At 38.0% G+C, this 17,490-nt stretch overlaps 1 protein-coding gene across 2 annotated transcripts in view; it reads left to right on the top strand.

Annotated features, from left to right (window-relative positions):
- LOC134540548 (protein IWS1 homolog) overlaps positions 1–17,490 on the top strand; it is a 44,061-nt gene that overhangs the window by 14,061 nt on the left and 12,510 nt on the right. Inside the window, exons 3-8 of one of the 2 annotated variants that reach the window (XM_063383356.1) lie at positions 4,908–5,000; positions 5,232–5,452; positions 8,234–8,415; positions 10,151–10,298; positions 12,161–12,373; positions 15,530–15,692. In XM_063383356.1, the coding sequence (XP_063239426.1) occupies positions 4,908–5,000; positions 5,232–5,452; positions 8,234–8,415; positions 10,151–10,298; positions 12,161–12,373; positions 15,530–15,692 (1,020 nt within the window). The remainder of the gene's footprint in view (positions 1–4,907; positions 5,001–5,231; positions 5,453–8,233; positions 8,416–10,150; positions 10,299–12,160; positions 12,374–15,529; positions 15,693–17,490) is intronic. The other variant, XM_063383357.1, reaches the window with a different exon arrangement.

Genomic DNA, 17,490 nt, shown 5'->3' with positions numbered 1-17,490 from the left:
TGTTTATCGGCTGCAGAGTCCGCGATCCAATCATCTTAGCCCAAGAATGTTCTTCAAACGTTGCGCCAACACAAATAGTATATCAGTGCATCCAGAGGAGTGAACATATATTTTCTCGTAACGTCTGTTACGTATAAATTTATGTTAAAACATTTAATTTGGCTACCTGAGACCGGACACGTACTACATCAGTTAATTTCAGCTTTGGGAAATCTGTATGCAGAATTATAGTTTCATTGCCCTATTCTCTGTTAAAAGATGTCAGATGACCTGATCGGAGAGAACTTAGAACCATTCGGGATAATGACCACTATGGATTTTCTTGCATTTGTGACTTTCAGAAATTTTTTATGTCCCATTGGATCTTGAAACATATTTTTAATGTCGTAAAAAATTCTGGAAAGTGCTTGAAATGTTTGCATTGAAAAGAGTGGGAACCCTGTGTGGGGGAAGATATTTTATCTTCAGCTGCTAGAAGTTCTAGAAGTCCCAGAAAGGGTTTTATTTACAGGCATGGTACCAATAACATGGACTCTGGGAGCCGAAATAGAACCTTGACAGTACTTAGAGAAGCAGTCAAGTTATGAATTAGATAAAGGTTCTAGGAAAAAAATATCACAGAGCAGATAATGTACAACTTAAAAACCAAGATGGGAATTTAGGAGAGTATTCTGATTGGAAGCAGATTCGAGGATCGGGTCAAGACAGAGATTTCCCCAGATAATGTAGCATCATTAGCCTGCGAAATACATTGCTTGTTAACCCCTGCAGACGATTTCACATTTGTCATGCGTTATATGCTAAAAATGTGGCCCCAGGGATGGAAAATACACACCATTACCGAAACCAGAGTATATGTTTTTAGACATTCTAAGTATTCTTCAACCACGAGTCTGGGTCAAGGTCAGGACAAAGAGTTTCGAGAAGCATCTCACAGCCTTTCCACCGTTCCCCAGGGCTGGTGCGCCCCCTTAATATCGTCAAAAAAGTCCATTTCTCTTTGAGTAAGAGCCCTTAAAAATCCTTAAATTTCACTAAGAATCCTTAAAAAAAAACTCCGTAATAAAGACTGATTGCAAGTAACTGATAAATTCAGGTAATTCAATGTTGTTTTTTTTCCGTCTTGGCAGCAAACAACGTTTACGTATGTGCAGTACAGTTTCATGCATTTCAGGCCACTTGATTAGAAGTTTTATATAAAAAAATTATTGATTTCATTTTGTGTATTTTTTTATCTGACCCTGTAACTAAAAATGTGTAATTTTACTGCCTTTATTTGAACTTATAAAATAAATATAATTAGTAATCAAATTGAATGTTAGGGCTGCAAATTTCAGAGATTTCCAGAGATAATTCTGAACGATATCATTAAGAATTGAACTACGTAACCAACAAAATAATTTTTGGGTGCATGGACTATTCAACATGGTTGTTTTCTTGAGGGATTTTGTGATACACAAATAGTTTCCACCCCTTGATGGTGGTAAAGGTGGTGAAATAAGAAAGATCCTTAAAAACTCCTTAATTTTTGATTGCGCAAGAGGGCACGAACAATGTTCCTTTTCTTTGCCTCTCTTTCTGTCTAGTGTCACGATTCAGGTTCTTGCCTTGAACGGACATTGTCTGGTTTGCCCGTCGTAGCTAGCCTTGCGTAGCGCAATTGAAAAATGTTTTATGACAACTTGATTTTAAACTATTTGTACCAATAGTTTTGTCCAAAAAACAAGTTCAAATTAGTGTGAGACTTATGCGAGAAAATACAGGTATTTTAAATTTAACATGGCTATGGTCCAAGGGCTAGCGCTAGCTGGAATGCAAAGACGTACACGCAAACCGCTTGACAGAAACTTAGTTGCATTCATTCATAGTTAAACCTCCCTGTTTTTTTCTTCTGTTTGCCATGTCTCGGATGGTCATTACATAGTGGATGGTATTTAAGTTTAGTTTTATGCTGTGTTCCAATTGGTTGATTCCTCATTTCTTTTTTTGTTTGAATGTTCTGAATGTGTTTTAACTGGGATCCAAACAATATTTCACTTTTTTAACATTTATTACAACACTGATACAGTTATTACTTAACGATTTACGTGTGCATTCCAAGAGAATCAACAGTCAAGACTATCTTTTTTTTTTATTTAATCATTTCTGAAATATCCCAAAACATTAATACTTATACTATTTTTTTTTTTCAGTTTGTAATGAAACGAAATAATCCAAGCATTGCATTTTATTGCATCTTGAATTTATATCTCATTTAACATTGGCCCCCAATTTTTTAATTCAAAATAAGTAATAGATACACACACATGTTTGTATTTTAAAGATTAAAACCAACTTAGTGAATATGTGGTTAGGTGAATTCATAATATTGTTACTTTAATTAGCTGCTAATTACATGAAGTAAAATTACAAAAAAAAAAACCATAATTCAATTTTTTTATAAAAATCCACCAATTTGAGCACGGCTGTAGTTTATTATCTAACCCTTAAGTGGCTTCTGTGATACTTAAATAATTGTAGTCTAAGTATTCTGTATTTTGGAGTGGAATGGTTGGTACTTTAGATATTATTTCTTGCTTGGAATTTTTGGTATCTAGTATCTATTTTTTACAATTTGGTTTTGGGATGTTTGGAACCTAATGAAACCTATCACAAGAAAATTTTTTTTACTGAGTACGTATTATGAGATGATTGTGACAATTTTTAAACTAACAAATTTTATGTGCCGTCATGTTTCAATGCAAATGTTTTACCCAAAATATAAAAATTAATGCACCTCTTTTGGATGGACCTTTCGAGTATTTGGTACCAACTTTTATGCAGTAACCATTTAATGTAATACCACTTAGTCATTGTATATTTTTAAGTTTTATAAGTATTCAGTTGTAGTAAGGTATTAGTAAGTTCTGAATTTCACTTTGTAACGAATTGATGTTCAGTTTTAGGTGCTGTGTGTAATACACACGTGTCCTGGTTATTCACGTACGTGGTTTTCATTTGGTGGCTCTTGTGAGGTAGGATACAACACGCGCTGTGTTGGTTCCAGGAAGACCTCCATCTCGACTCTAGCTCATGTGATCCACATGTTACGATTCCTTGTCTCGGTGCGTCCGCTGAAACTGTGGTGCAGAATGTTTGAAAGTTTTCTCCCTCGCCCGAGAAGCTGTGGCCCAAATCGCAGCCTTTTCCAACGAGTGGTTCTCAATATATAGCATCTTCAGTAACTGCGACTTGAAAATTCGAGACCTCCGCCAAAATCATTTCCTCGGCGATAGAGGCCTCGACCTCCCCCCCCCCCCCCCCCCCCGGAAATTTTTTTTGCACTCAGACTTTTTGTTTACCCATTGATATAGCCATTTCGGGTATATTTGGGGGGAGTGTAGCCCTGAGGATGTATGGAATATTTAAAAAAATATATTTATTCCTGCAAAGTGCCGGAAGTAGTAGTCTCGTCCGCCAGAGTGTTTCTCGAGATACAGCAAAATTATTTCTGCATTCGTGGTTGTTTTCGGTCGTGGTTGTCTTCACAGGAAAAAAAAAATGTTATTGCATGAGTTTCTGTAGAACTACTGTACAGGGAGTGTGTGTCTAAGAGTTTTACACGTCAGGGACCCACGTTTCCTACGACTGGGATGGAACCACGAAGGTGTGGCACTTGCCTATAGAAAATTTATTGAAGTGAACTTCTTTGGGCACATTGAGAATAAAATTCAAACCCAAATTTCAATGGAACATTTTTGTGAAACGCTTCTGACGCAAAAAGGACAGACAAGAGGTACTTGGCCAAAGAGATATAAAGAGAGAACTATGCTATATACTTTGTTGGGCTTGTTTTCGTTCTCCCCTTAGTGTGATGATTTGGTCCCGTCCAAAAAAAAAAAAAAATTAGAACCTAGGGAGAGAGATGAACGAAAGAATAAGAGAGCGAGAGAGTGTGAATGTGCTTGTTTCAGAAAATAGATATAGGTATCCTATATATTCAGTTGTTAGTTTCTTGAATTTATTCTTGCTACCAGCGCGCTCGCGTTCTTCCGTGTTCAACCAGCAGCGTAGAGAGCGCTGTTGAGACAGTTCTTGCATTGCCCGCATAGATAGCGCTACCTGTTACGAATTTCATATTTTGTTCAGAGATTTGGCATGTTCCAAATGGCAGAATTGTTAGAATAAACAGTAACACCTACAGTTTTTCTTTATGATGTTAGTATTTCAGCAGTGAGTAATATTTATTTTTAACCAAGCATGAAATATTGATCAATAATTATTGATATCCTGAGCAGTTATTTTTAAGTGAGTAATAATTTTTTTAACTCATGTCTATTTAGAAAATGGTCTCTGTCTTCTTGAATGCACTTACTTTCGACCCTTCTTTCGCATAATTTATGCCAGACATGTTTGTAGATTCTGTAGACATTGTGATTCTAGTACATTTGCAACATACAGTTTAATTTTCTTTGCTTTTTAAGATAGTGAGGTAACTTGTTATGTTATGTTTATCATAAACATTTTTCCTTCTGTAGTTGTTAACCAAGCATGCTAATGGTCTTCAAGCTACTTCTATGCTATTATGAGCATTAAATGACATGAATAGTATTTCGGTAATTCATTTTCATCTCTCTTTGAGTTTGATAATTATGATGCTTTGTGGAGATTATCCTTATTGCCTGCGTAGTTAGTATTTGCTGTCTCAGGTTTTCAGTTGACTATTGCATGTTTATTTTCTGGTCGAGAGCAGTAATATTGTAGTTTACGTAGACTTGTTAACCAGCGGTGATGGCGGTCGTGTATGACTGGTGGGGTTTGTCGTTCTCTCGTGTAGATGTGCGAGTGGCGTAGCGAGGGCTTCTGAAGCGCCCTGGTTTGTTTGGGCAGGTGTTGTTGCCGCCTGTTGAGGTGTTGTTGCGTTGCAGATTGTGACAACGAGGTGGAAGAGCGTCAGTCGGTTGTAGATAGCGATAACGAGTCGGAGCGAGGCGACTCGCTTGCGAAATCTCCAGCCGGGGGTAAGGATGACGTTCGTGATGGACCAGTACTTTGTTTCGTTTACAGTTAAATGACGAACGGCAGCAAATCAACTGCCTTTTAAGACTAAGTGTAATTTTTTTTTAAGTTTTAATGAACTGTGTTAATCCAAGCTTGCTTATTTAAATGGAGTTGCTACAAGCTTCCTTGCAAGTTTCATAAATACGCGAATTGCTTACGGCATTCTACAACTTGTGGTCGTGCGATTTCAGAAAGGGATGCTGCGAAGAAGGGAGCGACGAAGATAGGAAGCGACAGCGAAGCAGAAGGTAAGGGGTCGGACTCGGAGAACGAAGGCTCGGGCAAGAAGAGGAAGAAGAAACGGGCCGTGGTGTCCGACTCTGAGGACGAGAACGAGGGCGGGGAGGGAAAGAAGAAATCCCAAACAATTTCCGACTCCGAAGACGAAGGAAGTGACGCAGGCAGGAAGAAGGTAACGTATTGGTTACTCATTTTTAAAATGTATTTCCTGCTATGGGTTGAGGAGGTAATTAATTTGTTTGGTGCTTCCCCCAACTTCAGGGTGGACAAATGACATTAGTAACGTCTGTTTAGTTAATATAGTTGGTGTTATATAATCTGGTCTCTATTTATAATTAAATATTCAGGAACAATTTGATATTAGATTAGATATTTTAAATCACATATTTTTTAAAATTATTTGTTACCAATAGTGGCAATAGTCACTAGATATACTGATACGCCATCAACAAAAAATTTAAATAAAAAAATGCAGGGGGGGGGGATAACAGTTACAGTCAGAGCAAGAAGGGGCGAAGGAATGATGACTCGCCCACCAACCTGCTCTCTGATTGGACCTTACACTGGAGAGAATTACATTTCCTGACCAGAGTTGGAAATAATCTTCAGTTTCTGATCAGTAGTTCTCTTTTTCATGCACTTCTGAATCTGCATTTGAGCTGAGATTTTTCTGAACGGAAAGTTAAGTTTCTTGATTTTTTTTTATGACGTTCTGTCGCAAACAAAAATGGCTTAAAATCAGGAAGAAAAAATTGAGGTGGTGGTAGTGGTTGTTTTTTTGATGTGACAAACGTCTAATAAATCTATGAACGCCGGTTGCATGCACAAAAAGGATGACTCATTGTCCCGTTATGCACATTGTCCCATTACGCTTTGTCCCGTTACACTCTTTGTATGCTTGCGCCACATCTATCTCTCTTCCACTCTATTGGAACAACCATTGATTTGACTTTTTCGAGGCACATTAAACTTGAAACACTCCCATTCGTTTCCTACTTTTCCTATCATCGTCCTATCCTTAACAGAATAACACAGATTGGAAGAAGTTAAATAGCAAACATCTATAAAAGTTATAGTTAAAATAATCTGTTCGTTAAAGTAATAAACATATTTGAATTAATGAGTGCAAATAAAAGTAAATTCATCAATTAAATTGTAGATTTCATTTCACTCCTTCTTTATATCCATACAAAATAGTGATAATTCAATAAAAATGATTCAATTTTATTCATAACAGTATGCAATCATTTCATCAATGTTTTGTTATGACTTTGTCACGTTAAACTATCGTCCGTAAACAGACTTTACAGACTACCAATTTTTTTTTAATTGGCCACTTTTGTTCTGTCCGCATTATCCGGGGGTGTTCCAAAGCAGCGCAGGGTCAGCATTCATAGCTTTCACTGTGATGTCACGGGCGATGTTCGATTGTAACAGTTGTGGTTATTGGTCGTTGAAACTAGGGAACCACGTGTGGAGGGGCATTTTGTCCCAGCTCAGACTGTACCACAGGCCGTGACGTGACCCAGCTCAGACTGTACCACAGGCCGTGACGTGACCCAGATCAGACTGTACCACAGGCCGTGACGTGACCCCTTTGGGTGTGAAGAATTAGCGTCTTGCTATAGATGCTGTTTTTTTTTGTTGCTAATTTGCACTTCATTCATTTTTGTTTTTGCTAATTTTCGACACAAATTATATTTTTGCTTACTTTCAAAATAAATGTTTCAAAAAAAAAAATAGTTAAACTAGTTTAAAAAGTCACAGCCATTATTTTTTCCACAGATTTTTTCCGGTCTTACAGACAAAAGGTGTGTGGTTGGCTAATAAGATGACAGTAAAACAGGCTGCCCTCTCTTGCACTTTGCTTTAGCGGAGTCTGCAGTGAACCACAGCAGTTACTTGAGGTGCTTGGCGTTCCCCCGATGATACACTTGCCCATGTATGAGTTTCTGGTTATCGTTCCCTGCACTAGTTTTTGTGACCGACATAAAAGTGCCTTGTTACAAAATAAATAAATAAATAAATAAACAGCAATGGTGCGGTGAGTCACTTACCAGCAGCCTCTTGCTGGCTAAAATTTGGTTTTTTTAAAGCCTCACTTCAGTTTATAGCTGCATGAGAAAATTACGTATGAAATTGTTTTAACTTTTTTTTTTTCACGTAAACATCTGTATGTTCCTGAGAACTGTAGAAATTTTCACATTGCATTGGTTCATGTTTGTATTTGGTCATGTAGGTAGATTTAAAAATCACCCTGTCATAAAAAAAAAGTGTAAATTGAGTCCACACGTGACAGAAGTGAAACTTCTTGCTTATCATATCATTAGGAATGGAAACATAATCCTATTTGATTGAGGTCGCAGATCAAAAAAATATATATATATATATGCGAGCACTAAATTATGCAATTGAGCAAGTGTGCAATTGTGCGAGTGTGCAATTGTGCGCGTGTGCAATTGTGCAGGTGTGCAATTGAGCGAGTGTGTAATTGTGCACGTGTGCAATTGTGCAAGTGTGCTATCGAGAAAGTCTGCAATTGTGCACGTGTGCAATTTTGCACATGTGCAATTGTGCATGTGTGCAATTATGTGAGTGTGCAATTGTGCGAGTGTGCAATTGTGCAGGTGTGCAAGTGTGCTGCATCATTTCTACCTCTCCCCTGCCGTCTTCTCCTCTGCCGGTTGCCCCACCACGTACCTAACTATTCCCCTCGTGTGATCGGAATTTTTATAGTGCTTGGAAATTGTAGCCCCCTCAGAACAGAAGTTTCACTTCAAAAAAACCTTGTAAAAAAAATGTTATAAGATTGTGTGTAAAGGTCCTGTAGGTATTCCTCGACACCTGTCAGCGATACAGTGCAGTGGTGTCGGGGAAGTAGCGTGTGCTGGAGTGGTCCCGGGAAGCCCGGGACACCTGGCGGACCGCGCTCCAGCCCTTGTGTGCCCCGCAGAGGAAGGCGGTGTCTGACTCGGAGGACGAGGACCAGGCGGAGGTGGGAGCAGACGCAGGCCAGGAGGCGGAGGAAGGAGAGGCGAGGGGAGACGAGGATGGGGAGAAGGCGGGGAACGAGGAGTCGGCAGCGGCGGGGGCGGCCGACAGCGACTCGGACGGCGGCGTGCGAGACAGAGAAGAGTAAGTGCTGCGTGGCAACACGACAAAACAAGTAACACGGCGAAGCAGGTCCATACATCCTTAAACTACAGAAATGCTGCTAGGGATAAAGGAAATTAATCAGCATTTTAACAAAACCTAACACTGGTCATAAAATCGTAAATTTTACATATTAAATCCAGTTGATGTCATTCATTCAGAATGAAGTTTGTACCGCAATGCATGAACGGAATGGATAGGTAAAATTAATTTAGCTTTGTTTGATCTTGCATCTCTGAAAATTATTTTTTTTTTTTTTTCCTTCATCTCTGGCCTTGGTGCATGTTTCAAACATACAAATGCTTCCGATTTATTTTTAATGATTAGTAGTAATTCTATTATGGATATACTTCATTGTAAAAATGTACCATGTAAAATTTTAGTATCATGTATGTTGAATAACACTATATGTTTTTGTTTGAACCTAATTTATACAAATAAAACTTAAAATTGTTTTCTTGTGTAAGCATCAGTACTAAATAGTTATGCATCGTAACGCTTGAAGTCTTTATTCAAGTGGCTAGCATAGCAATTTTTAATTTGTGTAAAAAATCAGGAAATAGTGAAATAAATACAGTAGAACCCTGTTATAATGTTTTTTTCAAGGGGATAAATATAAAAAAAAAGCAGGAAAATGTTATAAGCAGAAATCATCAAGTGTTTGAACTTTTTACCAATGGACTCATCGAGCTATGTAAACAAATTTAATGTTAAAAACCATTGTGATCGGTACACTTGATGTTTGAATTTGCTTAACCATGCCAACAATTTTTCTTCACATTGGCTTCTATTTTATTGGTCTTTAAAGACTCACTGCCACGTTTCTGTAAAATTTCCTCACAATTCTTGACTATGACTTTTGGTGTGGAAATGCCTATGTCCAATTCCTTCGCCACTTGAACATGTGTTTTCTTGGGATTCATAGTTACAAAAGAAATATATTAAACTCTTGACAAGAAAACAAAGTGTTTTTGATTTATGATATCACGGAATAGTTGGAAAACTGGACAAGTAACTGTGAACATTACGTACCTTCGGTATATCAAATACACAGCATTAGCCAGCACGAATGTGTAGCGCTAGAGTTCTGGTACACTTACATTTTGTTTTATGTATGAATCCTGTTTAAACAATGTACATCTTTGGTATAACAGTGACTGTAAACAAAAACATTTGTAAATTATAAAGTAAATGGTGTAACATGTTAAACTTCACAGATGCGATAAGTGTTGGAATAGTTAGGTTTTCAAAAACTTTTTCTGCATGTATTGAATTTGAAAAGGGAAAATTATAAGCAGGAAATGCACTATTTGTGAAATTTTGTACACAAAAAATAAATTAATAAATTTCCAGCTCACCAGATGTGCCTTGCATTTTTATTTGGAGTGTGTTGTAAGAACATATGGCACTCTCTAGGGATTTTGTTAATGTCGAAACATTTTTGTCACGACTGGAAAATCTGTATGGCAAAGGTATGTTTTTGATTATTATTTGGTAATGTTTTTAGGATGTAACACATTAATGAAACCTAGATTTATGTTTTTTGTAGAATTTCTATCGCAGGTTTTGGTAAAGGGAAATTTACGAGACCTGGGTGGGAAAGTTGGGGGAGTTCTGTTTGATGGTTTTGCTTGCCACCCTGTTAGCGTACATAACAGTATTTCCTCTCGTAGTTCGACTAGCGTGTTCATTAACTGTGGCTCTCTTATTTCTGCAGGAACTACGACGGAATATCTGATTTTGATATGATGCTGGCCCGCAAGAAGGAACTGACGAAGAAGAGGAAACGGAAAGACATCGACATAATCAACGACAACGACGACATCATTGCGCAGTTGTTGTCGGACATGAGGAATGCTGCAGAGGTTCGTGTCAAGTTGATTTCATTACAAGGTTTTAAAAGTATTGCCTCTGAATATTATGTTCATGAACCTAATTTTTTTGGACATTTGGAAGGGATTGTTGAACTTTCTTAGCGACTAACGGCTCATGGACCAAGCCCTATATATTTCGCTATTACGTATCACTAGAGACAAGATTATATGGTAAATTTCGATAAAACAGAAATAACACCAAAAGCTTGTCGAAACACCATTGGAAGATACCTAAGTTAACACACCATATTGCACCAAAATGCAAGTTATATCATGGAATTAAACTATCATTGAACCAAAATTCCATTCAAAACATAAAAAAGTAATATCTTAATGTTTGATATTCAAGGAATGTCATTTCCGAATAAAATATTGCACCAAAGTGCATGGATCATAAAATTTAATTTAATTTTTTTATTGTGCATCTCATATTTAATCACTTAAAAACATATTTTCATTCTGTTTTAGACCAATTTATAACACTTTATTTTATTGTAAAAATTAATCATATAAATTTCACTACTATTTTGGTGAAGGAAGTATTATAAAACAGCTTTTATAAAAGTAAAAACAATAGCACTGAAATCTTCTGTTTTAAAACTGTGATTAGACACTGAAAATAAAACCATAAAAACTTGTCTCTAGCTGTTACGTATAGCGTGTGCAAGCTCGTCTGACAGTTCAGTGTAGCGTTGACTATGCGGGTAAAAGTGTGAGACAGTAATGTGCCATAAAAACTGTATGAGATGTGTCTTCCCTGGTGCTGGCCCCTATACCCTTCCACGAAATTGTGTAAGGGGGGGGGGGTGGTTTACGAGGGGACGTGGCCACCTTGGCACGAGAGACACGTGGGCGGTGTGAGAGGTGTCTGCTCCAGGGGCACTAATGAGGCAGGAGTTCCCCGGTCGGTAGACGACTGGTCCAGACAATCTCCGGTGCTAGGCCATTTGTTGTGCCTACCGCGTCTTTACACACACCTAACAGCTGCCCCTTATAGTGCCGACTGTCTGAGGACACGTATCTGCCTGCGACGATCGCGCAGTCTATGCCTTCGCAACCACACGCGGTCCTGAATTCACAGTGACACGTACTTCTCTTGTGGCGGTCGGGCTCGCAGACAAGTGCGGCGTAGTGTACTACAGGGTGTCTGTAAAAGAATGTCCCAGTTTCAATGGTATATTATAATATTTTAATTGATCATATTTGCAACAAATAGTACATTAAATTGAAGGTGAATTAACCTAGTTTATCTTACAAATGCCCAGTGTGTGCACCTTTAGTTATTCAGCACACATCGAACCTAAAGTCCAATTCTTCCTGCACTTTGGTTAACACGTCCGGAGTAATGGAAGCAATAGACTCTTCAGTTCTGTGTCTCAACTCTGGTAGATCATTAGGTAGCGGCGGAACGTAGACACGATCTTTTATGAATAAAGACGCCAAAAGAAAAAAGTTGTGTGGTATTATGTCAGGTGAACGTGGAGGCCATCGGATAAAAGAGCTCTGTCGTCTCGACCGTTACGACCAATCGAACCGGTCAGGGACTTGGATATTCAACCACTCCCGTGCAAGGAGATTTCAATGGGGAGGGGCTCCATCCTGTTGCCAAATAAAGTTTACAGGTTCATTGAGTTGATTGGGGAAAGAGCCATTCTTTCGACATAGGTGGCGCTGCAAGGGGGAAAACAACAAAGCAGTTCTCGTGCGTGCGTTCATCTAATCTATAACTATTAGTTGTGATGAGAAGCCAACACTGTGTGTGCTGCTGGATGGAGCGTGCGACGGGGGAAGCGTGGTCGTGCGACCGGGGAAGCGTGGTCGAGCGACCGGGTGCATGGCGGTGTGTCGCGCAGGAGGACCGCCGGCTGAACCAGCTGGGCAAGCCGGCCACCAACAAGATCGCCATGCTGCCCAAGGTGATGTCGCAGCTGAAGAAGCACGACCTGCAGCTGGCGTTCGTGGAGCACAACGTGCTGTCCGTGCTCACGGACTGGCTGGCGCCCATGCCCGACCGCTCCATGCCCTCCATGCGCATCCGCGACAGCATCCTCAAGCTGCTGTGGGACGTGAGTGCGCCCGCACCACTAACTGCCACTTGATTCCGCCCCTCCCGCCAGTATTTAACAATTTTTATTTTGGCACGTAACTTGACCATTTCCAAGATTTCATCAACACCATTTCTGAAAACGCCACACATTTCATCTCCCCAAATCTTGAACGTAGTTGTTGTGTGTGTGTGTGTGTGTGTGTTTTTTTTTTTTTTTTTTTTTTTTACAGCATCAATCGATAGTAACAACACTTTGAACCGTGCATGCAACACAAACGTTACACGTCTTTGCATCGCGGAAATGGCAATGTTTTAAAAGACAGGATACCACACATTTATATTGGTACGTGGTTTTACGTTACTTTTCATTTTTATTCCTTGATGTGACATTAAAAATGCTGACATTTTTATAAGTTGAGAAAAACCACGTTACTTGGAAAATGTTCGAACAAATGCAATTAAAAAAAAAAAACCTTTTAACCATTTCACGTTTGTTTACGCTTCTTGTTTGAGCAATTTTGTAGTTTATGCCATGAACAGGGTGTCTACCGACCGGGAAAAACGGGAAAAACGGGAATTGTACAGGAATTATACTGCCCGGGAAAAATACAGGGATTGTGCGGGAATTTATCCCGATATCCGGGAACTTTTGACTTTTACCCGCCCGTCAACAACATTTATATATTAATATTAAAAAGGGAAGATTTTACTGCAACACAATCGTGAATCGTGTGATTATTGCTTCTCTACAATATGCTGGTGCTTTATTGCAGAGTGCTGAATGCAGACGATGGGATCAACCAACACAAGTTGCCGCCTAATCGTGATAACCACTTGCGTAAGACGCGTGGACTCACCCAGTTTTTTTTTTTACTGTGGTCGTTCGTTAATGGTCGTTCCCGCTCATGCTTAAATTTTCATCCAGTTTATTTTTGCGTGTTGTATAGTGTGGTTATTGTTAAAGTTCGTCCGGTTGTTGAGTAATACTAATAGTACTGCATCTTTGTGTGTGTGCAGAAGTTATTTATGATAAATCTTTTTATTAAAATTTGTTTTTCGTTTCGTGAACATCGGAAGAAAGTAGACAACATACCTGCAAAATTATATCGTATTTGCCGGCGTATAATGCAAGAATTTTATGCTGATTTCAGTGGTCACGAAACAAAAATCATATTATATGCCGTGTCATATTATTTTTGTATACAAGCGACCATTATCACGTGTGTATAAAAATTAAGCGCGTAAGACAAAGTTAATTGCGCCGGCCGGCGACAGTTGCAAGCCAGTCTTGCTCTGTGTGAGTATACATCCACCCCTCGAAGTAACGCTGCTTGATTAGCACCAATTAATTAGGGCTCTTTTTGAAGTATCGTTCTTTTTCGTCCACAATTTTTTTTTTATTTACACGTGCACATAATGGCAACGGCACTCTTGTATCAAACACAATGCAACATAATAAATCTCGACACTTGTACAATTTTAATAAAAGAACGAATTAAAAAAAGCGTTAGTTTTCACTTTTCCGTAATAGTTATTCAATTTTTTGATGCCTGTTTTCTTATGTCTAGTTAAAAGTTTTACAAGCATTAAAATTACGTTATTATATCCGTGGAGCGTGTTTATACAGCCATGTTTATGCTACTCCTTCCATCTGGCGAGAAAGGTCAGAAGCTTTCGAGGTCTGTTAATCTCATGCATGCCAGGTTGCGCTAGTTGAAGTTGACAGCGCATTACGTTTCCAGAAAAAAAACTTTTTGACGTGACAAAGTCTAATAAATCGATGAACGCCGGCTGCACGCACGAAAGTGTCCCGTTACGCACATTGTTCCGTTATGCTGTGTCCCATTACGCTCATTGTACGCTTGCGCCGCATCTATCTCTCTTCCACTCGACTGTTTATAAAGTGATGTGAAAAGTTATTATTCCTTTATTATTAAAATAAAAATGATTCAATTTTATTCATAAAAGTATGCAATCATTTCATCAATGTTTTGTTATGACGTTGTCACGTTAAACTATCGTCCGTAAACCGACTTTACAGACAACCAATTTTTAAACGGGATAAATGTGGAGTATGGTACAGTAAACATACATATTTCAAAGGCGGGAAAACCAATTATTTTGTTTAACATGCACTCTTATGTTAAAAACGTATTTGATTAGCGCTGTTTTGATTAGTGCTCCATTTTTCTTTGGATGGATTACCGTGTTACTTCGAGGGGCGGGTGTACTTTACTCTGTTGGACAGGAACTTGGTTGGCAAAGTTGGCATTTGGCAAGTGGCATATCGCACGCAAGGTCATGCGAGTTTTATTTATTTGTTTATTTATTTTCATCCATTTGACCATACAGACATTTGTACAAATGGTATAGGACACGTCAACAAATATAAGTTAATACACAAACAGTTTTAAGTTAAATATACCAAAAATACAGACATGGGAAACAAAAATAATAAAAACAAAACTGGTACAGGTATATATACAGCCTCTAAAGATAAAAGTTAAAAATTTGACAGTTGCCATGTGGCAAAGTTTGTCTGCAGTGCAAAGTAACCTAGAATGAGCTAAATTTTATCAACATAAATGTAGGCCTAACTTTTCTGTGACAAATTTTCTTGAAATCCAAGTTTTTGTTAAAAAAAATTTTTTGTGAACTTTTTTTGTACAATTATTTTTAACATTGCTATTATCCTAATTAGTGATAGTGTAAGCTGTAAATTTACATGAAATTTTTTATTAGTGTACAGGAATGTACGGGAATTGTACAGGAATTCTGTGACTCAACATGAGTAGACACCCTGATGAATTAGTAAAACCTAGTGTAGCTGTACTAGTGTAGCTGGGTATAAACTGGAATGGTTCCCTTTCCGATTTCTTAAAATATTTTAACTTTAATGTGGCAAATATGGACTGGAAAGGTTAGGTTCGGTTAGGTTAGGTTAGGTTAGGTTAGAGGAGATAACTTTCACGATTTTAAAGCAGAAAATAATATAACTTTCCAGATACTTAAGCTGTGAACATAATTTTTTTTGAAAATATTATTTGAGATGGTTTCTGTAACCTGCAACTGTTTGTACAAAAATAAAATCCTTGTTGTTTGCCTGGATGGGTGTTGGGGAAAGGTGAAGTCGGTTGGTTGGTGACGTGTGACGTGTGTCGCCGGGCCGGTGCAGTTCCCAGGCATCAGCCAGGACATGCTGAAGCAGTCGGGCATCGGCAAGGCCGTCATGTACCTCTACAAGCACCCCAAGGAGACCAAGGAGAACAAGGAGAAGGCGGGCAAGCTCATCAACGAGTGGGCGAGGCCCATCTTCAACGTGTCCACCGACTTCAAAGGTGCGTTGGCTCCGCCGGCTGGTACGGGACGCTGTGCAGGGCTTTAACAGAGATGCATATATATTTTAGTTTTTTCGGTAGAATATTATGAAAGCTATAGATGTGATCAGGTATTTATTTAATCTGAACTCTGAAGAAGAGACCCTCTTATGAACAAAAATAATAAAACTAAAGACCTGCGAGTACTCGAATTTAGAGTTTGAGTCGAGTTTTTAATTAGTGCTCGGACTCGGCACGGCCGTTCACGACTCACGAGTCGAGTTCGAGTTTAATGATGTCTTTTCAGACTTTTTTGGCTAGGCCTAAGTATAAAAATATTTAAAATTACGTGTTAACTAACCTTGTTTGCGCATGTAAATAAAAGAAACCCATTGTATCTTTCAGTTCAACGTATAATTTTAAATTTCCGCTCAAAACACCAATGTAAACAATGTAAAAAATTTCACTTTAACATTAAAAACGTATCCTACCTTTCAATACGACCATTCTTTTTCAGTTATCAGGAAAATTTTACATAATAGTTACTGTGTTTGCGCAGGGGTTCTTTAATATAAATGTACATTATGATTAATTTTTATGACTTTCAAGAATCGTTAACAAGTATAAAACGTAAAGTTATGTACAAAATAGAAAATCCAATTTAATGTTAATTTATGCAGGTTAATTTTTGAACTGTTTGGTGTCACAACATGGCCGACACGCTTTAATTGTTTTGCCATGAAGGTCGGAGTGTTACCTGGCACAGCCATGCTCGCGACGTGCACTACTAGTGCGGAGCTATGGTTATCTATGGATGAGAGATTTGTTTACGTTTGACTTGGCACGAGGCAAACAATATTGTTGATTGAATATTTTAATCAGGATGGATGGCCAAATAGATAAAAAGAAACGCAAGCAGTTTACTTTGAAGTAAAAAGTGGAATTTTTAAAAGAAGGGTAAATATGTAGTTGGGCGGTACTTCCGAAAAAAAAATGTTAAAAATACGAATATACTTTTATTCTATGCTCTTTAACTTCCTTTTTTCATTAAACCCGGCGGAGATAAGAAATTCCAGTAAATATGTAGTTGGGCGGTATTTCCTTTAATGACACAGGTCTTGTATTGCAAAATAAGAACGGCGATATCTCCTAAAGTATTTGGAATTTCTTATCTCCGCCGGGTTTAATGAAAAGAGGAAGTTAAAGAGCATAGAATAAAAGTATTTTCGTATTTTTAACATTTTTTTTCTTGCAAATATCGCCCAACTACATATTTACCATAATAAAAGATCGCGAAAAAATTATTAAACTGTATGAACAGTCATCTTTATCTGCTGGTCGCAAGAGACTTCGCCTAGAATATGACGAGGGAATTCTATCCCAATAAATGTACATATCTGCAAAATAGTTTAAACGATTTTGTCATTTTGTGTTCGACAGATATAAATTTTGTATATGTAGGCCTAGAATTTAGGCTACTGTGTTACGTTCAGTAATTTTTTTAAATTCTTGTTGTTTTACAAATATTTGCTTCCAAGCTAATGTATCATTTGATCCCCTACTACTTTATTTTCAAAAATTCAATAGTACTACGTTTTAAAGGTATCTTGAGAATAAAGTAATTTCATTACTAAGTAGGTATAAAAGTTGAGGCTTTATTGATGTACTTTATAACGAGATTCTACTGTGGTGACTGGTAAGAATGTTGACAAATAATTTTGCACTTATGCTATGGTTTTGAATAAAATTTTGCTCGGTGTCTGTAATTAAATCATGCCTTTATACTTTTTTTTGTTAACAAGTAAGTTTTAATAATACT

Source organism: Bacillus rossius, chromosome 17 (assembly GCF_032445375.1).
Source record: "Bacillus rossius redtenbacheri isolate Brsri chromosome 17, Brsri_v3, whole genome shotgun sequence".
NCBI classification, from domain to species: domain Eukaryota; kingdom Metazoa; phylum Arthropoda; class Insecta; order Phasmatodea; family Bacillidae; genus Bacillus; species Bacillus rossius.
This window is presented reverse-complemented; position numbering and strand designations above follow the sequence as displayed.